At 38.9% G+C, this 25213-nt stretch overlaps 1 protein-coding gene across 1 annotated transcript; it reads left to right on the top strand.

Annotated features, from left to right (window-relative positions):
• The first annotated feature begins 6620 nt into the window (after positions 1-6620).
• Cyp18a1 (Cytochrome P450 18a1) lies at positions 6621-23640 on the top strand. The gene is made up of 8 exons (XM_083125699.1): positions 6621-7234; positions 10124-10245; positions 17018-17284; positions 18027-18189; positions 18911-19175; positions 20505-20680; positions 21242-21399; positions 21820-23640. Exons 1-8 carry the CDS (start codon positions 6871-6873, stop codon positions 21904-21906), a joined length of 1602 nt encoding a protein of 533 aa, XP_082981825.1. The 5' UTR covers positions 6621-6870; the 3' UTR covers positions 21907-23640.
• The last annotated feature ends 1573 nt before the right edge of the window (positions 23641-25213 follow it).

The raw sequence follows: 25213 nt of genomic DNA, 5'->3' as shown, positions 1-25213 counted from the left end.
GTATCCGTTATCTCTAATACATATTGGTCTCCAAATTCTAGATTTCCGTATAAGTGTTTCACAATTTAGAATATAATGATAAGACAGAGGCCTCCAAGATGGCGCAGTGGCAGCGTCGTCGGCTTGCAATCAAGGGGTCCCGGGTTCGATTCCCGGTGGAGGCACATAGTGGTTCGGAGCCCACTTTAAACTGTAGGTCCAGTCCCAATTAGCCTTACTGTGCATAAAGTGGACTTAAAACATCAAATCAATCCGATCCAATGATAGTAAAAGTAGAAGGGTGACATTTTCCAAAGACGTAATGTCTCTTCATCACTGGAAACCGAATGATTTTAGGTTAACGGGGATCTGCGGCCTGAAAACGCCGAGTGCTCACAATTTTTATCATATATGTGTATTACAACGTGCAATGAAGACATATAGAATAGAATGTAATTTATTTCATGTATGAGCATTTACAGCTGTACATACCATACAAGGACGAAACAAATTTACTATCCTCGCTGAGCTTCTTTGCTCTCTTTGCCCAGGCGTAGTGTAGGAAAGTTCCCAGATTCCTTATTTGCGCCTTCCCCCCCCCCTCTCGGTCTCTCCCTCCTAATAACGGTTGTCACTATATTCTCAATGTTAGCTTCATTTATTTCCCTGATATGTTTTTGTCTTGCTTCCCCTGTTTCTTTGTACTGTAGGAGAATGTGAAATTTCGTCCCGTTTTCACCGCATAGCGAGCATACTACGCTCCTGTCCTCCCGTTTTAGTTTAACTTGTGCCCATCCCCCCAGTCTGAACCAGGCCAATCCTGACGTATCGAAGCATTACCGGAATCTGCCATAGTGAAGGTATCACAATCCGTCTATATGCATGTGCACCATGCACAGTAAGGCTAATCGGGATCCGAACCACTTTGTGCCTCCTCCGGGTATCGAACCCGGGACCCCTTTATTACAAGACATCGACGCAATCACTGCGCCATCGGGGAGGCCCTGCACCATTGATGAGTGGCTTGGAGAACCCTTATGCACAGCACATAAAAAGGGATATTGTCCAATCTAAGCTGGATCTCCAAGTCAGATAACCAACCAACTTGATCAAAGCGCTATGTAATGGGTCTCCCAAATGAATATATACCCAGATCGAATGCAATTACATCGGGTTGGGTATACTTCTATTTGGAACACCCTGTATTTTCAAAGGCAAGACTTATTTGACGCTGCATTTTTGTACCGTTATGTTAATCCGAACTTGAAATGACATTGATTGATTGACTGAATTAGGATATTTTACGTCGCTTTTCTTCCACATTTGGCTAATTGCGACGATGAAGATGATATGCTGAAATTGGTGAAGGGACGCTCACAAAGAACCCCATGACCGGGCCGGTACTCGAACCCTGGACCCTTTGCGTCCAAGCGCGCTTAGTTAACTATATAATATTACATAGATAATGAGGATGAATGATGACTGCATAAAATTGATGAAGATACACGCCCAGGACGGAGCTGGAATCCCGAACGGTCTGTTGCGATATTGTGAGTAGTCGGATATCCATGCAAATGCAATTCAACGGTTTAAATGAACGGATGACACCCCCCAGAAAAAAAACAAATCACTTTCGTATTTCCATTGAATTTCTTTTCTCAGTAAAACCCTTTGTTGGGGAAAATATGAGAAAAGGGAAATTCCCTGTTCTTAGAGAAATTCCCCCTTACGTTGCTACACTGTGCAGCAGTCCTTATAGGAAGTAGGTAACAGCAGAGAAACACGATGCACGAGATGCAATTGAGCTTCAGAATTCAGAATGGAATGTGGAAGCACAAACTTTCCAACAGACATCTCCGATCTACACAATCCCCCCTCTCCTCCTCCCCCAACTTCCACTCTTTCCCGCGATATCTTTGTGTGATTGTGTGTCAATGAGAAAGGCTGCGTTTGGCTTGTTTTCATCCAGCCAGGTCGGTGAACCGCGATAGCTTTCGGCTGCATCATTCCGCCTCGGGGGAGGGGACTTCTCCCTGCAAAGACCTGTATATGTCAGTCAACAGGCTTCGAAGCGAATATCTCCTGCACGGTACGCGGAAACAGACGGTTGCTGCGGAAGAAAGAGTCATGTTGGAACTTGCTTCGCAGATGAAACCGTATCGCTTCTTTCTTTCATTTTGAACTACATCTCTTGGTGCTATGTTTAATCTACTCAATGAAGAAAGGTGCCAGCTTGCTCTGGGTGCTGGAACCTATTGGTTTGGTTTGATGTTTGCAATTTTGTGTCGATTTTCTGTCACTTTTGGCTAAACGCGAAGTTGAAGATGAACGATGATTTTAGTGGCGTGTCCAAGAGAGGGCTGGTGGGGGTCATATGCCCCCTATGGTCCAAAATTTCTATAAAAAGAATGTCCAAGGCAGGAAAAGATGGCAAAAGGGCTGAATACTAAAAGAATGCCGGGTGCGAAATCCTGGGGGAACGGGGGATTTCCCCCCATCAACAATTTTGGTCTCAAAAATCCCCCCTACGAAAAATTTTCAAGGGGTAAGAGTTTTTGTTACAACAAACAAAAGATAAACAATTACTTTTAAATTCAAATATACTGTACTAAGAATAATATCGAATACATAAACAAATTAGTGTAGTTGTGAGTATTGAATGCTTTTTCTCTCTCAAGAGATTGATTGATTGATTTTGTGTTGTTAAGTTCACTTTATGCACAGGAAGGCTAACCGGAACTGGACCTACAGTTTAAAGTGGGCTCAGAACTACTATGTGCCCCCAACGGGTATCGAACCCGGGACCCCTTCTCTCTCTCAAGAGATCATTAACAAATCTACATCAATAAAAGCAAAACAAGAATGCAAAACAATAATAATTATGAAATCTAATTGATTTATATCAACATATAGCAAAAACTATAAATAAAATGTATACATAATAAAAAGCATTTCAACTATTTCGTAATTTATGAACCAGTTAGTAAAGTATGTACTTTGCTACTTTACAATATCTGATATATTTAAAAGTAACAAATTTACTTACTTTTGGGGTTTTGATTATAATAATATATTTTTAATTTAATAATTTAATTTAGTAATTTAGTTTTACTTTTAATAGCATTATAAATATGTATATCGTATAATTTATATTTATGGTCGTGGGGAGGGGATTGTAGATTAAGATCTTTCTCCCCCCCCCGGTCTTAATGATTTCTCACCCTCCCTCTTTCTTTAAAAATCCTTGGTACACTGGATATGATGAAATTGATGATTTAACACACAAAGAACACCCATGCCAAGGTCGGGACTCGAACCCGGAACCCCTGGCTTCGCAGCACACTGTGATAACCACTCCGCCACGGAGTTCGGCATGTCTCGTCTAGAGTTTCAAATATGTCTCATTTCTGATCTTATCTCTTCGAAATTTTCATTTTTACGTCGTTTTTGTTGTCCTCCTCCTATGCACGTGTAGTCTAATCGGGACTGGACCTACAGTTTAAAGTGGGTTCCGAACCACTGTGGAATGTGTTTACACTGGGTATCGTTACCGGAACCAGGGTTGTTAAAGGTCCAGGAATTTTAAATAAATTCAATTCCGATCCAGGAGAGAAAATCAGCAAGCGTAAATGGGCTCTGGACCGTAAAGAACCTTTTTATCTGTAAAGTAATTTAAATTCGGTCCAGGAACCTTTTTCAATGTAACAATATGCAACTTGGACCGAATTTAAATTGTGCGAGAGAAAAGATTCCGGTCCTGCAGCGGACCTGTAGTGGTAACAACGTTACCACTACGCCATCGAAAGGGCTTGTCCTTCGTGTAGTGGTAACGATATTGCCTTGTAATCAAGGGAACCCGGGTTCGATCCTCGGTGGAGGAATAATGCATGGTCCAGATGATACTTTTCATTGTAGGTCAACTTCACATTGGCCTGCATATGCTAATCATAAAGTTGACCTCCTGCAGTGGCGGAGTGGTTATAGTGACGCAACAGGTCACTTGTTCGAACACTTGTAGGGTGTATGTGTTTTTCACACCATCAATTTCATCATTTCATATTTCATCCTCGTCATCGCGATTAGTCCAAGAGTCAAAAAAGTTATGTAAGATAAATACATTTAGAATAAAAGTATAAAAAGTGGATTTAAAAAGAAATTTTGACGGCGTTTCCCTAAGGTGATTAAATTAATGAACGGGCACACGCAAAGGAACACTCATTGTCTTCAGCTTCGAAGGGGAATCTCTTTTTCAGTGAACAAAATTCAAACGCCTTAACTAGGGACCTTAATTTTTCTCAAACGCAATCGCTCCCCTGCGCTTTGCACCACGCCATGAAGGCGTATAGAGGGTGGGGGTTCAGGGGGTCCGGACCCCCCCTGAAAGATTTATCAAGTGCTAAAATTAAATAATGAAAAATGTATTTGTTTAGCCGTTGTTGTTTTTCCTCTGAACTCATTGGAAGAGAAGGATTATATTGGGATCATAGGCCTTTGAAGGACACAAAGGACGAATTTAGGTGGTTCGGACCCCCCCACCTAGTGTTGCCCACGGGACGAGACGGGACAGGCTTTTAAAAATTCGAGACGAGACGAGGTTGATCATGTGTCCCTTTGACAAACGAATATTTTCGAGACGAGACAGCATTTCCACGAGACGAGACAGGCCAAAGTCTCGTCTCGTGGGCAACACTAGCCCCACCCCTGCCCGAAAGACTTATTAAGTACGAAAATTAAATGATGAAAATATATTCGTTTAGCATTTGTTGTAATATCCTCTGAACTTGTTGGAAGACAATATTGGGATCATAAGGCTTTCAAGGACAGGAAGGACGTATTCAAGGGGGGGTTCATGGGTTCGGACCCCCTGAAAAGTACTAAAATTAAGTAATGAAAATATTAGCATTTGTTGCATAATCGATGGTTATTAATTTCCTCGAACTTTTTAGAAGGCAAGGATTATATTGGGATCATACGGCTTTGAATGACATTACAAAGAAGATTTATGTGCACTACTACTCAAAATAATATGCATAACATATTAATCAGGAACTTATTTTTCTCCAACCACATGTAACACCATTTTTGTTATTCGATAAATATTCAATTATTCATCTATTTGACATTAATTTCATTGCTAGGGCACTTGTTTTTATGTAAATTATTCCGATCTTAACTACAGGTAAGCTACGTAATGAATATGCGCTGTTATACGAGTATCTCTATTTTATGCAGTCTCCTTACCTAATCGTGTAATAATATATTAATTTATGTATTGTAATTAGTATTAATTTGATTTATAATTATTTTAATATAAACATTATTATTATTCCTAAGACACTTGGTTCGGACACCCCCGAAACATATTTCTATATACGTGCCTAGGTCCCACATTTTCTTGATAAAGGCTGAAGGTGGGGGTGATGTGATCAGCACCCCGCCCCTGACCGCCTTTACCCCCCAGACAAAGTATATGAATTACCGGAATCTCCAACCTGAGATCTCTGGCATCGTAGCGCTAACCACATCGCCACTCAAACTGGCTCTGTCCTTCTGAATTAGACTGCTGTAAGTTCTAATTGGGTTCAAAGAGAAATTATAAGAAATGCCAATTCATGACTAATGACTGCAGACTTTAAAAACTTGTCGCAGATTTAGGCTTCGGTGGCTGAAACGGACAATTTTCAGCGAGCCTGTCCGGAAGTTTCTCCCGGAAAGACTCGCGCTTTTACCTCCTAATCATAACATAATTATTTGTCAAATGACCGAAAGTAGAATTTTAGAGGAAGTGCAAGAAGCGGACGGAGGAAGCCGAACTGGAGCAAACAGGGGAAAGAGACAAGTACGCCATTCCTCGTCCATGGAAATTATCAGATCGAAAATTGGCAATGTTACCTCATATGGTAACTGGTGTAAGCTCTCTAGAGAGAGAATAGAGGTCGCTTTTATCTTGTTATTTTTGTTTTACTTTTTTTCTGGCATTAAAAACAAACCATTTCCGGTGAAGACACGGGAAAAGAGGGGTGGAGGTGCCTCGCTATCACAACTCGATCTACGGAAGCTGTTTTTGAGATGAGCGACTCTTCATAATGCATGAAGTAGGCCACTGCAAGCAACCACGTGACTGTGTTTGTATTCCCCCTCCCCCTTTTGCCTTCAGGCAACACAACATCTCTCCTATATCCTCGTTTCACAGTTTACATCGTGCACTAACGTGGTGTACGGGGTCATTGACCGCTCCTGTGCAAGAAAACACTGAGAGATAGAAAGGGGGGAGGTGGAGGTACTGTAAGTTGAGAGTGGGGCAAGTGATACAATTCACACACACACCCTCCCCTCATCCACGTTATCGGCGAATCTGCAGGGATATGCTTGCGGAATCGTTCTGCCAGCACCGTGGACGTCATCCTTGCCCCCAATGCCCAAAAATCCAGCTTTGGAACCGGGAGATGGTCGTCGGGAAATATAGTTCCTCGGACTGAGGTGACAGCCCAGTACTCACGGTTGCAGATTCCAATTCGCCCCTCCCGTCGTCGTGGACGGACTGCCCCCCTTCGAGTTTGACGCCCAACGAAAAGCCAGATTGTCCATTGGAAGGACCGCCCACCACCTTCTCCTCCCAAGCAGGTACCTTCTCCTTTCGGGAAGCTAAAAACCTTCTGGACTGCTGGCTGCAGTAACGGCGACTATCTACCCTCCAGCCAACAGCTGATGAGTCAGTATAAAAAGGAAGTTGGAAGCGGGAACACGTAATTTCTCACCGCACAACCATCCGACACACATTCTCCGTCGATTCATCTCGCGTTCTCTTGTTTTTTTTTACCCTCCCTTTTCCTCCAACCGGCATCGGAAGTTATCGAAACTCGGAGGAAGCTTAATCTTTCGGAGACCACGATGATAGTTCGAGGACTCCAATGGATCCTGAGATCCATTCTAGAGCAGGACGTGGCCAAAACTTTGGTGGTGTTCGTGGTGGTTCTAATCGTGGTTCGGCTGCTGCAGGAACTGAAGGAGATCAGGAGGCTACCACCTGGTCCGTGGGGGCTACCGTTCATCGGCTACTTGCCTTTCCTCAAAGGTGACGCGCATCTCCACTTCAAGGAGCTGTCTTGGAAGTACGGGCCGCTGTTCAGCACGCGGCTTGGGAATCAGCTGATCGTCGTTCTGAGTGATTACAGGTCCATTCGCGAGGCTTTCAGGCGTGAAGAATTCACGGGAAGGCCGAACATGGAGCTGAGCCAGATCGTGGAAGGCTATGGTGAGTACATATTTTGTAACTTTGCTATCAGTAGAACCATTGTTGCTCTGCGAGTGTCGTCACTTGCACTTTTACATAGCAAACACGTGCTTCGACCTTGTTTTCGTCGGCAAGATCAAAACTCGCTTCATCCAAGGTTCACACGTGCAAGCGTTAGCCAATTCCAGGAAAATCCCAACTGAATCTTGCGAGGCCGTCGCTGATAAAGGCGCCAGCATGGCAAGCGTATTTATATGTATGCGCATTATGAAGCTGTCGAAATATCCATTTCGCAAAATGTCCTTAGAAAGTAGACCTATTGGCAAACAACATTCCGGATACTTAATTATATGTTTCATATCAGCCAGCTTAACTACCTACTCTATTAGCCCCACCTCTTCACGTTCAAGTGTCTCTCGGCGCGTTTATTACAGTTAACTAACCATATTTGTGATAGGCCGAGGCAGTGCATATGGTTACACAGATCGTTACTATATTCTAGAGCCTGTTACATTGAAAATGCTTGCAAAGACTGTCATGGAACTTGAGGTTCCACCGATGCTACTAAGCGAGTTAAATTTATGCAGTGTTTACATGATATGGCTGGGCGTGTGTGAGAGCACAGTAGATTGATTGATTTGATTTATTTTACTTCGTTCATTTGTGCCACTTTTGGCTAATTTGCGAAGATGGGGATGAGTGATGATATGATGAAATTGATGAATGGACACCCACAAATATCCATGCCCAGGCCTGGTTTCCAACCCGGGACCCCTGGCGTCGTAGCGCGATGTGCTAACCTCTCCGCCACGGGGACCGGCGAGAGCACCGTAGAGAAGTCAACAAGCGGTTTGAAGCATGTTGCTGTCAAACCTTTCAAGCGTTCGTTTCCCTTTGTTTTACGACTTCAAAATAACTACGTCTCCACCGGTAACCGAAATATAGGCTGTGCTACATCTCATTTTGATTAAATTTTTCATTATTTAGCGTCGCTTTTCTGCCAATTTTGTTTAATCGTGACAAAGGGGATGAGTGATGATATAAAATTGATCAATGGACACTCACAATGAACACCCATCCCTAGACCAGGATTCGAACCCGGGAGACCGCGAAGGTCTGCACATATCGTATTACAGACGTAACCCCATCATTAGCGATTCGGAACGGGTTAGGCTGTAGGCACCGAGTTCGAGTCGTGGTTAACGTAGTGACAATGTATGCAAATCATATTACATTTACCTTTTCTTCTTTAAGTCTCATCCTCGCCACGATAAACAACTATCGCGCTGAAAGGCTGTGCTCACCATCCTGCTTTATAAGCCTTTTTACTACATTTTTTTTAAATGCACTAAAACACGTGTTCCATAGGAGTGGATTTCCATTTCGAAACGAACAATTTTTCTTTGCTTTAAAATATGAGAGGTTTAAATTCTGTAGCAGTTAACGGTTTAAAATGCTAACAGATAATGTTTCAATTCTCTAGTCATGGACAATTTTATGTGTATGTGGTTCTAAGAAGCTTTCGTATCACCTTAACTGCAATATGTTTCTGTACATCAAATGGAATGAATCACTAATGCTTTGCCGAACGTGTGTAGACGTTAGAGAAATGTACATTTTAAAGTTTCATTAAAGTAACATAATTTCAATTAAGATAAATGAAATTGTAATATTTTTCTGGAATCTTACTACATTTTTATGATAAATTCACTAGAGTTGAAGTGGGATTCGGATCCCGGCTGGACATGGGTATTCTTTGAGAGTGTCCATTCATCATATTCTCATCGCCGCGATGAGCCAAAAGTCACAAAAAAACAACGCTAAATAAGAAATCAATTAGTGTTGAAGTGTTAGGGTAATCGAAACCTTGTATCATTATATTGTTTTGTGGTCATTGTTCCCTTGCCATAAAATTAAAGAATTTCTCAAAATACAATTGGAAATAATTGATTATCTGTACATTTGAATGGTTCTTAATGTTCGAACAAAATGAAATTCAGAATAGTAGATATCTTATTTGCCTAAACTGTTTGTAATATCTGATTTGTATTACAATTTAGTGTTATTATTGTTGTGTTGCATTTTCATACACCAACTGGTACCTTTCGATACTTCTGTTGAAGTTTCCACCATAAATGACGTATATGTTACAACTGGATGCAGTGGTAGCAGATCCCATACCTTATAGTTTTCATTATATCAAGTATAATTTTCCTTTTAAGACAAAATCAACTCTATCCATTGATATTCGGAAGGTTTATCTTGAATTGGCGAGCGTGTGAAACTGTGTTTATGGGTTTGGAAGCTACCGTTAGTCGAGAAGCACCTTGATAGATTACGGCTATCGGCCACTGGTCTGTTGACTTTTCCCAGCTAAAGATACCTGATCCGTCGTTATCGGCTTCAGGTATGGGGAGAGAGAGAGAGACAGGTGCACAAAACAGTCTTTTTTTTCCCCTCGCCAGAACGTTAGACTTACTGGCGCCACAACGACCTAGTTATCTTAGCATTCAGTCGTCGTGTTTGTATAAGAGTGTTATATACCGTGTAGTTTCGTAAAATACATGTCTGCTTTCAAAACGTTATGATAAAACGTAAAATAACGATCCACAAGATGGTATTTCTTCTTGGTTCATGGTCAAAGAGAAGGAGTGTTGAGAAAAACCGGATAAATGAACAAGTAATACAAAGCAATGAGCAGCTTCGGGTTGCTGTCATGTGATTCAGCGACACATGAACAGCATAAACTGCGTTAAGTATCTAGAAGACCTTCACGCACACTTTCACGCTGTCGCTTTGTTCACGCATAATTTAATAAATTAACATTTTTATGCCTTGGTTCTTTTTTACTCTGTTACTAAATGTTAAATGATATTTCTCGACTAAACTGACGTTCTCGTTTCTCAACAGGGATCATCAACTGCGATGGTCGTTTGTGGAAAGACCAAAGGAGGTTTCTTCACGATCGTTTGCGCCAATTTGGAATGAAGTGTTTCGGAGCCGGCAAAGAGCAGATGGAAGCCAGAATTATGGTAAGTTCACTGTTTCTTAAACTTCCTAATAAGTGCTGTTGGTTTTGTTTCCCTTGAGAAAGTGAAGTGGGCTTGCTATTTGTTCCAACGTCCGGCTGCAGTGCTGGCGTTGCTGTGCACCCGGAGCAACCATCCGTTATAAGGGCAATAGGTTAGTAGACGTGCTCTTGCGGTTGGGAGCGTTATTTGTGTACCGTTAGAACTAACAGGGATCATAGAAAGCGCCTAGGACTCTCAAAACAATCAACAATGGAAACGCCTGTTAACTTCACTCAGTGGCGGATTAACAACGTTCTCAACTTGGGAACGGATGGCCCTTTTTTCTCGATTTGCAGTTGCTAGGTTGATTGTACGCTTATTGTTGGTTCTTGACGTTATGTGGGGCGATTGGTTAATTGTAGAAATCAAGACCTCTACTATATCATTTTTGATTGATTGATTTGGTTCTTTCACTTCGCTTTTCTGCCATTTATCGCGAAGATGAGGATGAGTGATGGAACTGATGAAGACACACTCACACAGAACATCCATGCCCAGGCCGGGATTCGAACCCGGAACGCCCTGTCGTCACATTGCGCTGTGATAACCACTCCGCCACGCAGATCGGCCATGTCTTTTGATAAGTAACGATGCGGTTTTAAATGTTTTGAAGGACGATCATGTAATTTTGGACTTTAAGGATGGCGGTCATTTAGTTTTTAGACGTGACACGTGAAGGAGATAATCGCAACTTACTGTTATATTAATTTACGATTTATTGCTGTTATTAGATGCCTCTGGGAAGGAGGGGGGATGATGGCCTGTCACTTTTCTTAATCCACATGACGTCAGTAAAACAGTTTCCGTCCGATTTACATGTTGAATATAGGTTACACGTGTGTCATCAATGCTAAGGTATAATTTTACAAAACATAGCTGAACTAATTTGCACAGCAACCTTTGAAGAGCCAAGGCATGAGAATAGACTTCTCATTGGGCGACACGTGGCCAGCGCATCGAATCCCATCGCCGGCGTTATCTGGCTTTCTAGATATGGGTGTCTGGGGGTGGGGGAGGGCAAGGAGAACCGTTAACCCCTCCCTTTGTAATTAACGTCACTCATATCACAGTAATTTGCTTTAATCATTAAAAAGAATTAATAATTACAATGAAGACTGGTAGAGATCGTTGAAAGGACACGATGTATTCAAATTGAAGCAACGTTTGAAGGGGGTTGGTTGCCTTGCTTGCCATGTTATTATGTAATCTGTTACTAGAAATTTAATTTACCACAGGACACGATTAGCTACATATGAAAATAGTAATAAAAATAATTCAATGCTTGGGTTATACACGTGATGCCACCATCAGCTTTACAACCGTGGGGGAAGTTGAATGGAACAAGTTTAATTGCGTGGCCTTCATTATAGGTGTCATCGCCACATATATTGGGTTGCACGAGAAAGTAAGCGAGAAACTAAAATCATTGTTTCCAGTAAGATTTGAACTAGCAACCTTCTGGAGTACGTTGTACTATTGAGTCAGTTTATTTACTCGGTGTAAAGGCACTCAGACGACCTTGCATGTAATTGATGTTAACTTGTTTCGTTAACTTGTAGTAAAGTGTTATGTCCTTGAGATCATTTGCCTACACTAAAAGCATACAAAGGTTACCGAGTAATGTCAGTTAGTACTGACGTAATCTATAATGCACAAAGATAATTAACAATAGATACAATCGTTTAGAATAATCGTCTAGGAGTGTAGATCAATGACTAACCATCGAACAAAAGACAACGTCTACCCATTGCACAGTTTAATTCCTTCGAACAATCCTGTTTCTGTTGCACTTTCTGGCTTGCAGACATTGAAAATGAGTTGCTAAGTAGTCCCACACTTTCAAGGTAGAATCAATTTGCACTTTCCAGGAACATTACACAATTGGCAAACATTGCATTGTAGCTTAGGGCTCAATATCAAACCATGTCTTGCTTTAGCCATGCAGCAGCGAACAGAACCAGTACGATGTTGAGTTAAATACAAATTGTCAGTCATTTGAAGGCAATGGAATGAAGCAGGTTTTCTTGTGATCTGATCTCGACTCAATTCACTATGTGTTTGTAAGTAATAGTTTCCGAATTGCTACTTGAGATATACAGTCACGAGTAACAGTGTGTTGCGACAAGCTGTGAGAAATTGGCTTTTTGTGCCCTCACATTTTGACCTCTAGAAAGCTCTGAAGGACATTTCATAAGGACAAGTTACTTTCTTGCTCCTGTTTGTACAGTCATGAGAATATAGCCGTTGCTAGAGACTTATTGAAAAACAACATTGCACTTGCACCATATGCAGCCTCTTTTTTTTTTTTACCATTACCCGCCTTATGCAATGAAATATAATCATATAGGGATTTTGGGTTCTGTTTTAATGACTCTCTTACAGGATTTTGAACCTGTAACTTTTCCACAACAAGTATTTTTTGAGTCACAATGTACAGTCACGGACACTTCTGGGTTGTAAAAACCTCAATGACTTTCAATGGGATCATTACAACACAGAATTGTACGTGTTAAAGCTGAATGGTTTGTATATCGTCTTGTAAGCTTGTAAACCAATTCTCTGGTTTGATCCACGGCCGGGGAGGTATAAATATCTTAATTCCCAATATATGTATATGCATACTCAATTAGACTACATGTGTATAAAGTCGGCTTTGTCTAATCTTGAGGATTCGGTACTTTGGAATATTAATTTGAAACGCGTTAGAATTTCAATAACTGAAGTAACAACATTTAGTTTGCATTGTTATCTTGCGAGATATCGCTTGTTTAAGTTAGATAGTGTTTGAATTCTCATTTTTCGGATTGAGATTAAATTAGATTCTGAATCTCTAACTTTAAACGTTATTTTCAATCACTAAAAGGTTCTTCAATGGGGAATCGAGCTATGAAAACCTTCATTATATGTGAGAACGTGACAGGGGAGGGGGAGATGAGAAATTCTAGCAGATTGCGACTTTTATCTACGAGCGTAAAAGGTGAACATAAAAAGAAGCATTTCTTTGAAACTTCTCTTGATCAGTTTTAAAAGTGTTCACGCAGTGGTAGAAAAATGCTTACTGAACTTTTTAGTATAATTTTAGACTCTCTTCAGCGCAAATATGAACACGTAGAGTGGGATTCATAAGTATTACCAGACAAATTTTCTGTCACCATGTTTATTGTGTTTGTTCTACTCAATTGAAACAAAACGCCAATTAAGCCTCTGCACCAGCATACGTAAAACACGAAGGATGCCAGAAATAAATTAATTAAAATTGTCATGGACAATTTGCCGAGCGGTACTGTGCATCCCACTGTACAATAGTAATGAAAAGTATTTTCTTTGCTGTTTGTACACTTGGATCCATGAGTATTATCTTGCAAATTGTCCATCACCATGTTCGTGCAATTTATTTGACCCAATAAGAGCTTCAAGAATTAAAAGAAAACTCAAAACAAGCTGTTGACAACTTCTGTACCAGCATACATAAAAATCCATCGCTTAAAAACACATAGGATGTAAGAAAAATTAATGAAAATAGTCATCAACAATTTGCACGGTAATACTCATGGATCCCACTGTACACTAAGCTACATATACTTATATAGCAACTTTACAAGCAAAAATAAGTTAACGAGATGGTGCAGGCATAAAGTATGGGAGAAGGCATTTATGATCAGTTCGATTTTAAATTAGACGAAAGTATACAAAACGAATTTATAGCATTAAAACTTAACCATTATCTGTGGACATTGGAGGAAAACAGGCAAGTAGCATGCCAATTGTTCCTGGGAAGTTAGCGGGGGTTGAAATGGGCATTTCTGAATGAATCAGCCTGAATGTATTTCCGACAAAGAACGTACGAGATTGACATCTACTCTTCCATTGTTCACCTGTTGTTTCTACACACCAAGTGCCATTGCAGAAGGACGCACGAGACAGGTCAACGCCCTTCAGAAGAATGTCTAGCTCCACCCCTGACCTCGTCTTATCGCTGTGACTAACCTTGACACAACAGCCTGGAACTCGGCGAGGCATTTTGCACTCCTTTTGATCTTGGCAGGGAGACGGGACTCCTGCCAGCCGCCTAGATATTTTGAAACTCCACAATCACACCGCTAATCCTTCTGATAAAGGAAGGTCGTTCACATTTTCTGAGTCACGTGGAGGCAGCTAAATGAAACGTTTACCTGCTAGCTTTCGCGTACGGAAAATTGAACCCCGTTTTGTTCCCTTTCAACTTCTGGAAGTCCACAAATGTCTCAAATGGAGAGTAATGATTAAGGTTCGGAAGTTGATGACCTACAAAATGACCTAAAAATTTCAAAAAATGACTTAAAAATTATATTCGCCCTTTAAATGAAAGCTTGATTTTTTCATAAATTACAAGAGACTAGTTGAATAATTTGATAAAATCTGTTGTTTAGTGGTTTAAACTATCAAAGCAAAGGGGAAAAGGCAATTAATGTAGTTTACTTCAAGGTAACATAAAATACTCTTCAGGGTTTTCCTGTGCAAGTCTTTCACCTCCTTTCACGAGACAGTAGTCTGCGAGCATCTGAAAAGACGGTTTTGTTTTGTGTGCATCAAATTATATTTTTTTATGTTGTGACTAATTTTAGTTTAAAATCACGCTAAAGCAAAGTAATTTTCTCCCAATTTTTTTTAAGTTTGCTGGAGGAAAAATAAATTTAACACAATTAATTCCACAAAATCCATTGCCAAAGATTTCAGTTAAAAACTAATATTGTGCTCTTGCATTGCGCATATTTACGATTAATGGTATGCTTGCTAAAAAGACCATGTTAGGGAATAGAAATATGTTAAGTTATGATAGCAAATGCATTTAAAATTGATCATACAACTGGGAAGGAAAAAAATAAATAGAAAAAATGCAAGAAAGACGGCAAATAGTACTGAAAAATAACCTAAACGCTGAAAAGACCGGAAAAAAATGCATGAAACCAATATTTTCTGGTTCTAAGTAAAGTAAAACGGATTACTAAAAGGTTTGGCATTGTCTTCATAGCCCACAAGGGCCTCCCCGATGGCGCAGTGGTAGCGTCGTTAACTTGCAATCAAGGGTTCCCGGGTTCCATACACGGTGGAGGCACATAGTGGTTCGGATCCCACTTTAAACTGTAGGTCCAGTCCCGATTAGCCTTACTGTGTACTATTTTAACATGCGGTGGTCTAGTCAGTAGGGCGTCTGACTGCCGCGCTGGAGACCCGGGTTCGATTCCTGGGGTGGGTGATCTAAGGTCGGCAATTTTCCGGTCTCGTCCGCGCATAAAGTGGCTCTGGGGCTCACCCAGCGTGGGGAGTAAAGGCAGCCGGAGAGTGGTGCTGATCACAGCATATCCAAAATGGCAGATATCGAGAATATGTGGGGCTCTACCCCCACATCCCCTTCACGACACGGTGCTATATGCACGGGGACCTTTACCTCACCTTTCTTTCTTTTGCGATCATGGATGCCAAATGCATCTAGCCGAGATGGTTTTTCCAACCATCAGGTAAGCAGCATCAGGGACGGCATCGGAACCGTGGCATTTGGCAATATCTTCCCTCTATTGCCACACACGGCCGTGCATAGTTGATGACAAGTTCTCCCCTGCTACATGCAGCGCAACCTGACGTCAATGCAGAGTGGCTGACGAGATAAAGAAACAAAAGCGCATCAACGTGGGAATGCAGACCGACGTGCGTCATTGACTTACCACCCCATTTGTCATTCAGTGAAAACAAATTCTTTCTCTAATCCCACCCTGATGGAGGGTTCTTGAACTTTCTCCCGCTATCACGGGAAGTGCATGAACAAACATGTCTATAACATGATGAAACTCGTTCAGCACCAGTGCTTGGTTTCTCATTACTTTGAGTCTGCAACATTTAGGGCGAAAGTGAGAGATATGTTCGTTGTTGTAAACCTCTGTCATGAAATGAACACTTGGTTGTACTTGGTTTTCTGCCACGTTCTAGCTAATGGCGAAGATGAAAATGACTGATGATGTTATGAAATTGATGAAGGGACACTCACAAAGAACACGATGTTTGTGCGTCGTCTACCATTCTCTAATACAGAAAATAATAGTATTTTTCCAGTGAACTATTACGTTAGGAGTCTGCTTTTTTTTGTCTTTCTTAACTTTATACAAATAGACTAATTAGGATGGATTACGTGTTCGATACCCGATGGAGGCACATTGTACAGTGGTTCGGATCCCTTCAAACTGTACATACAGCTCCGATTCACCTATCTGTACATAAAGTGGACGTAAAGCAAAAATGCAAACGCAAACGCAAACCTGACACATTCGGTTGTGCCCTCAACGCTCTCACAAGCAAGGAAGCATCTCCTATAACCTTGTAATCAAGAGAATACCTGCCAAATTTTAGTGATAGAAGCTCATATACGATACCAGATCAGTACACATAAGGTTTTCTTCATTGCAATTAGTTAAAATGTTTTGTCAAATGAGAAATTTATTATGTATATCACGAGGAAGAAGAACAAATATGTCCAATAGTCTGTTGTTTATGACGATATAGTTTCGATTCCTCAGCCGCCATGTTGTGTAAATGTTGAAAGGTTATTAAACATCGTTTATGTTTTATGTACAGAATGTATTTTATTGTGTCTATCCGTGTTTTCACGTGTACATACACAGTCTTAATCACTCTGAGCGTTTCAGAAATATTGTATGATAAGATTCTGCCATTGTAAATTGTTTATGTACTCTTTGTATAGGGAGAAGTAGAATCTTTCTTGAGAACACTGTCGAGGCAGAAAGGAGCGCCAACCGACCTCAACCCTCACCTGGCGATGTCTATAAGCAACGTCATCTGTTCGATGATGATGAGTATGAGGTTCCAGCAGGATGATTCAAGATTTAAGCGATTCATGTTCCTCATAGAAGAAGGCTTTAAGCTCTTCAGTGTTGTGTCAGCTGTCAACTTCATCCCAATCATGAAGTATCTACCTCGACTGAAGGAAACATTCGCCAAATTGGCCAAGGTAAGGGAGTTTCATTTTCTTATTGAGGTATCAGTATAGCATCTTACCCTTTCGTGACAAGACTAGTCTCTTAGCTGCGTTATTCTATAACCTACTGAAGTTAGGTTTGTGTTACATGGTCCATTTCTAAACATCATGAAGTAAATTCTCGCATGTAATATCCATGTCATGCAATTTGCATTAGACTCATTGAAAGCTTCTAAAATTGGTATACACAACACGAAAACAATTTCTCAAGAGTATAGTTTATTAAGTATAAACGTTATTAGCAAACTCAATAATGACCAAAATGTCACAATATTTTAGCTAGGAAGAGTAGGGTTACAACAAAAAGCAACATTTATTTCCATTAACCTGCATGTGTAACATTGTTCCTTTGTTGGTAACAATACCTACATCTATTTAATTGCAGTTAACGTTATTTTCTCACCTCTCTGGGTTAATCCTGACTATGAGAAACAGCCTGGGTCGAGAATTCACTCGGTGCGATTGGTTAAGTTCTTATATCAACATTACTTTTTGAATTTTGAGGGTTTCTTAGTTTACGCCACTTTTCTCCCACTTTGACTAATCGCGACGATGATCATAAAGTGCTGATTCAAGTAGAGTGCTAAATGTGCCCAGCCACCGAAGTGGCTTTCAAATTAAATAGGTTGAACGATAACAGTGCTGCTAATATAACTGTTGCCCTTGGTACTCAAACATAAGGTCATGATTTCACGAGAACTTTTACCTCTTTCAGAATCGCATTGAAATGGCGGAGTTTTTCCAAGAATCTGTTGATACTCACCGACACACCTTCGATCCAAGCAATATCAGGGATTTGGTCGACACATATCTGCTTGAGATTGAAAAAGCTAAGGAAGAAGGAAGGGACAAGCAGCTATTTGAAGGAAAGAATCATGGTAAGTTTGATTGTTTTAAGTTTCTGTATTCACTGAAAATAATTACTCTAGGTTAGGTCACATGTATAAGTGAACTTTCCAGACATAGTAATAGTCGAATATAAGCATGCACACTCTAATTTGTAGAATTTATTGCGAAGTGGCCATCAATATAGAGTCAGAATAGATATTTCATCCAAACATGCTTGCAAATTCCGTATTTTCGTAAGACAAATTTTTTGACAAAATGTATTATTTTACCCACCCATTTTTTTTTGCCAACACAGTCAGAACCATTGATGTATAGCCGTGTCACAGATTATTAGTAATATTATTACGTCTTTCAAAATTTAGAAGAGCATAGCACTATTCATGTAGGTCTTATAACAGAAAATATTATGGCAGGGTCAAGGGAGGCGCTTGCACACACCCCCATCATCTTTTTTTTCCATTTTCATTAAAATTACGAGTACTATTGTTAACCATTTGGAAATCGAGGGGCAAAGTAGTAAAAAGTAATATTTGTGATTTCGCAAATGTCACAGTTATTTAGCAAATAATCCACGACGATATTTTTATGAAATGGAAAACTTCACTTCCCCCCACAAGTTAAGCCCCAGGTCTGATTAAGTACGCTCAAAATTACGCCCATGTATTTACAATGCTGTAACATAACAGTATTAGCTACTAGATTATGTTGAAAGGATTCATTTCAATTAAACATGTTATTTATCTATTATAGACCGACAAATGCAGCAAGTGATTGGCGACCTATTTTCGGCTGGAATGGAAACCATTAAGACAACGCTCCAGTGGTCGGTCGTGTTCATGCTGTATCATCCGGAAGTCCAGAAGAACGTCCAGGAAGAACTGGACCACGTGGTGGGACGTGGCCGCTTGCCGAAACTCGAGGACCTGCCGTACCTGCCGTACACAGAATCCACCCTTCTGGAAGTCCTCAGGAGATCCAGTATAGTTCCGTTAGGGACAACCCACGCCGCCACAAGGTACATAACGTTTCTGTGACCACCGACTCCAATTAACGGGTAGTGCTAGTTTCAAATGACAATGTCGCTTTGAATTATGGCAGAGGGTGCTTTACCTAAGATTTGAATTGCAGTTGTTCTTTAACTGACAACTTGTGACATTTTAAAGGTATTTTAGCTTTGTAAAGTAACTATAGTGTGGCCCAGTGAACGTAGGTGATATAACAATGCCACGCTTTAGCCATGTCATTGATTACATATGCCCCCTGGATTAGCCTCGGGTAAGGAAGTCAGTTGCATTTGTGACGTTTAAAAAAACCGTGTAAAAACAACATACACACACATAGATGGCAACACTGATTTTTTTCGGAGGGGGCTGTAAGAGCTACGTTCTAGGTATATTTCGTATTTCGTAAATATTTAGAAATTTCCATTCTTAACGTTCGTTTTCGTCGTCGTCTTGTAATCAAGGGGTCTCGGGTTCGATACCCAGTTGAGGCACATAGTGGTTCAGATTCCACTGTTCAGTCCCGATTAGCCTTACTGTGCATAAAGTGGACTTAAAACACCAAATCAATGAATTAACGTTCATTTTAAAAATTGTTCAAGGACGAAAATGCCTATTTGCCACTTTCGTTTTCCCCCTGAGTTATTTAATGCTTTCATTTGAAAATTTTAATTTTCTCAAAATTTCAGGAGTGGTGTAGCCCAATCATTCCTACCGACTTACGTCAGTTTATGATAAAGTCCAAATAAGAAGAAAATAGTGTTTCATAGCTGTATATACGTATTAAGGGAAAATTAATGTACATTACCTTGCATATAATTGGGTAGGGGAGTGCCTCTTTAGTATGGTTTAGAAGAACTGAAGTTCCTTTGCACATATTGTATCTAGCTTACTGTAGAATTTTTGGCCAGTAGTGATACATGTATAGTGGGATCCCTGAGCATTACCGCTCAAATTGTCCATCACCATGTTCGTGCACTTTATTTGACCCAATAAGAGCTTCAAGAATTAAAAGAAAACTCAAAACAAGCTGTTGACAACTTCTGCACCAGCATACATAAAAATCCATCGCCTAGAAACACATAGGATGTAAGATAAAAATTAATGAAAATAGTCATGAACAATTTGCACGGTAATACTCATGGATCCCACTGTACATATTAAAATTCAAAGAACCTGCAATGTTTATACCTGGTATAAACAAATTGTCCTTATAAACATTACTAAGATACATGGTGAACAGTTTTTTGGATATGGACGTGTAAAGGTTTAAGTTTTCTTTTGTTTTAAGACTACAAAAAAATGTAACCGTGTTATAACAGTGCTTTTTTTTCTTTCTTCAGGGACATGTACCTGTATGGATACAAGATACCAAAGGACACGCAAATTGTCCCTCTTCTTCATGCAGTGCATATGGACCCAACACTATGGGACGAACCAGAGAAATTCAACCCAACGAGGTTCCTCAGCCCAGAAGGAAAGGTCACCAAACCAGAGTACTTCCTACCTTTTGGTGTTGGTAAGTACCATTTCTACCAGCTAGACCAGGCTTTGGAAACATCACTTTTGCTATCGAAGATGATGTAATTCAGAATATCGTACTTAATATGAATTATGACACATTCTCGCAAAAATTAAACTTTTCCAGTGTAATTACTGTTAGCAAAATTAATATTTATCATATGAGAATTGAGGTTAACATATATTTCAGTCTGTTAAGTACTACTCGACATTCCATTTAATCAGTTTGCAAAAAAAAATATCAAGAATTTTTTAAGTATGTATAGCATTTCATCATCATACAAAACAATGCATTACATGAATGCATTGATAAGTTATAAGCCAAACAGTTTCAAACAACAAATAACACATTAAAAATTGCTATTTTTTCATAATATTTGGAGAAATACCATCGGTTAAGAATTGTTTAGCATTCTCTAGATGTTTTAGTTACTAGTTAGCCATGAAAAAATGCAACAAAGTGATATATATTTATTTCTACAAGCTGATTTCAAATTAACCCTAACTTTTTTTGTGGCTGTTCTGATATTAATCAATCAATATTTTCTGTTCATTTCAGGTAGGAGAATGTGTCTGGGAGATGTCCTAGCTCGTATGGAATTGTTCCTATTCTTCTCATCCCTTCTACATGTGTTTGACCTGAAACTGCCAGAAGGTGAACCATTACCTAGTCTCAAGGGCAACGCAGGTGTCACAGTCACTCCAGAGTCTTACAAGGTAAATTCTCTACCATATCATCTAAGAAAAATAAACTATTAAGGATTCTCGTATAATTAACAAGCATAATAATTGAATTACATTAATGGATACCATATTTTTAAAATACACAATTTCAAATATATTTGGATAAATCATTCAAATGATTGATCAAAACTCTTTTGTGGAGTTTTTAAGTCGTTGCATTACACCTTAAGTAGATTTTACCAACAAACGTAGTTCTTTTGTATAGCAATATAGAAAGTTGGTTCTAACTAGAATACTTGAAGCTTTATTCAAATTCGGTCTTATCAACGACAATGTTCACTATAGAATCCAATTGACGCAAGATACATATTGTTTGCATTAAGTAGGTCTTCAATGGTATTATTTATTATTTTGCTGGCACAGTCAATTTACTATGTCCTATATTTATTTCAGGTATGTTTGATCCAAAGGGCAATGGCAGAAGATTTTGTCTCTCACAATGGTGACGCAGCAGTGTTAAGGAATGTGGGCTGCCATTGAAAAAAAAACTGTATTCATGTTGTCGTGAAGTGTGAACGAGGCCCTCAGCAAGGAGCATAGTTTTCACATGCAACAACATATGTAGTTCCTGCTGAAAGTGTGTCTTAGCAAGACGAGGAAGCTCTCATGCATTGCAGCATCATTCGAAACTTTTTTTTTTTTTTTTTTTTGCAAAGATGATGGATTTGCTCAAGTTTTTGAGTGATTTTAATGTATGTGCCATATCCAAAAGACAAGACATGGAAGTGAGTTCTTAGAGGATGAAAAGACAACCAACCTCAGAGTTACACCGTGCAGATGTTCGCATGCAAGTGCCTGGACGTAGTGACAAATTTACTTCAAGTTTTATCATACATCTTATACATGATGTTTCACATTGTCGACAATTGAGTTATTTATTTATACATTCTCCCACCCATTGCGTCACTCAACAATCATTATCTCATTCATCATCAATATCTTTATATTGTAGCATGGCTGTGCATTTTGTTGATAGTTGTGTTTCAATGTATTTTGTCTTCTTAACAAAAAGCAGCTAGTCAGTGTACGTTGTTAGTATGTTTCATATGTTCCCTGTTCAAGAATAGCTATTGTGCAAGGAAAGAATTAAGTATACCTTTCAGAAAATGTAAATTGTTAGTACAAATACCAATAGCTAATTGTAACACAAAATATTCAACGCTTTTATTTCAAAAGATGAATATGTCCACATGATATAAAAATGAAGTTGTGTAAGAATGTCAGCACAAGTAACTGACGAAGACAATAACTTTCAACCATCAATGAATATGTTTTTGATTTTGCGCCAAAGTTAAGTAAACATTAAAATAATGAATTGTTAGTCTCTCATTTAAATGCTTGACCATTCTTGCATTTTCTGTAATTTGTTTTAATTTTTCATGGTATATTTTTAAAAAGTAATTAGTATAAAATTTTGCAAATTGGTCACACTATATTCTGTGTGTAGATTTTTGTCAATCTAAAAGATACATAGTTTTTCCAAAATTAATTGTAGAGTACACTGTCTACTAGTATTGTTGCATAACATGCTATTGTTTGCAATAGAATGTACACCTCATTGTAGTATACATATATTTTTAGCTAGTCCTGTGTTAGGTTTAAGAAAGTTGAAAGGATAGGGACATTGCCATATCCAGTGACATATATTTATTTATTTAATATATATAAAATTCCTCCACATACTACTTTTCAACCTTTCAAGTACATGTTTCAACTTATTATAAAGTAATGAGTTCCTATCTTTTCAACGTCAGCTACTGTTGAAAGTACAAAAATGAAGTGTAGGATAATACTGTAAATGTTTTCTCTTCTCCAACAAGCAATGAACTTAAGTTGCTTAGCTTCTTATTGGAACACCTCATGCTATGATTTGAATATTATATAAAGACAACATATTCAGTCATCTGCATCAAAACATATTTTGTTACCTTAATTTTCATTGTAAGAACAAAATGACATTAAATAATAACGATGTAGTGTTTTTATATGCAAATCATATTTTTATATGTTGTAGACCAGATGATTCTTCTTAAAAGACATTCATTAATCAATGTATCCCATTATTTGTTTATGTCATACTTTGTATGTTTGACTGAGTATGTGTGTGTGTGTGTATGTGTGCTTTTGTGTACGATTGTTCAGATGTGCGTGTGCCAGTGCATTATTGTCATTTCTTAAGACATGTATTTCATATTTTCGTTATATGTGTGTGCTGTGTGCTTATGTGTTTGTTTCAAATTTTGTACAATTAAAAATTTGTGATATACTTATATTGGCTTTTTAATTGCATTCTACCTGACATCTATTATCCTCATTCTATTTTTATTTTCTCAGCAACATGTTAATTAATGACTAAATATTTTTGTGTTGTCACTCAATATGAAATTTAACATTTTATTTATACCAGTTAGCAACAAGTGTTTGGGAATAATTATTTGAACACTTTTAACGATTTTTCATTTTTAGAGCTATTGATCACCTACAGGGTGATTTAAAAAATGTTAAGGCTATATGGGAAAATAAATGTACTACTCAAAGTCTATGTTTACTTCTATGATTGAATTATATTGAACAAATAGACTGTCACACACTAAACAAGAATAAATTTGTGTCATTTTAGCAAAATTTCCTCCTTTAAGCACATTTCCTATTTCCTATATATAGTTTAAAAAAATTGAAACACCTTGTATTACAATTTTAAGACATGCGTTCTTTGCTTATCCTCTACTTCAGTAGATCATCGTTGCGGTTTACCTGCAGAGGCGTAAATGACTAGAAAAATATAGAAATAAAGGGATATGAAAATATAATTACAAATAAAGTGGAAAATAGATATGTTTAAATGACACACATATGTTTCCGTTAAAAACTGGACATTTTTGTTCAAAATCAATATAAGTAACGTACAGAACGTACTTGAACATAATTAAAAATAAAGAGAGAGATAAAAATATGCATCCGCGAAATTAACTTCCATGGATGAGGAATCAAATGTCGATGAATATTATACAGGGTATCCTAGTTAAAAGTAACCCGGCTCTGATCAAGAGTTACATACCAAGGATCACGAAAAGAAATGAAGTGTGTATACTGATGACCTTGAGTACCTAACACGCTTCATGTTACAATGGACTACTCCATTTTATTGGTGCAATGTAGCCATCAATTGCCTCATAGCCAAATGACTTTGAGCCGGGATACTTTTAACTGGGACACCCTGTATGATGACCATTTCCAACATTTGAAAAATAATAAATTTTAAATTATTCTTAGATTGATACATTATTTTTCGTGGGTAATAATAGGGTTTAGAAGTAATGTTGTCCCGTATGCAGCGTACTGTGCCACTACCCCAGAGCAGCTTATATAGAAACATCTTCGGAAAAATTCCTACCCAAGGAGAGCCACTCGTGTAGATGTCAGATAAATATTGAAGTTAATTTGAGAGGACATTTATGCCTGAATCACACGAGGTTAGATCTCCTGCTGGATTTTCCAGTTGGACTTAGACTAGTTGTGTGGTACTGGATCAGCTGCTAGATTTCGCCTCACACGATACTTATTACCGTACTTGTCAGTATACTTTTGTTCCCATAAGACACTGCGAAGACGAGCTATTTGAAGAAAGTTGTAGTAACAATAGCTACTGCTGTTATTAAAAATTAAAATAAGAAGTTAAGTATCGACTAGAAATTGTATCGAAATAAAATATCGTAGTCAAAGCATACTGAACAAGCTTTTTAATGAACTCGAGTATACATATTCATACACGAGATTCGCAGGATTC

The sequence above is a fragment of the Lepisma saccharinum genome, chromosome 7 (genome assembly GCF_977018435.1).
Source record: "Lepisma saccharinum chromosome 7, izLepSacc3.1, whole genome shotgun sequence".
Lineage (NCBI taxonomy): Eukaryota > Metazoa > Arthropoda > Insecta > Zygentoma > Lepismatidae > Lepisma > Lepisma saccharinum.
The sequence above is the reverse complement of the archived record's forward strand: the minus strand, read 5'-3'. Positions and strand labels throughout refer to the sequence as shown.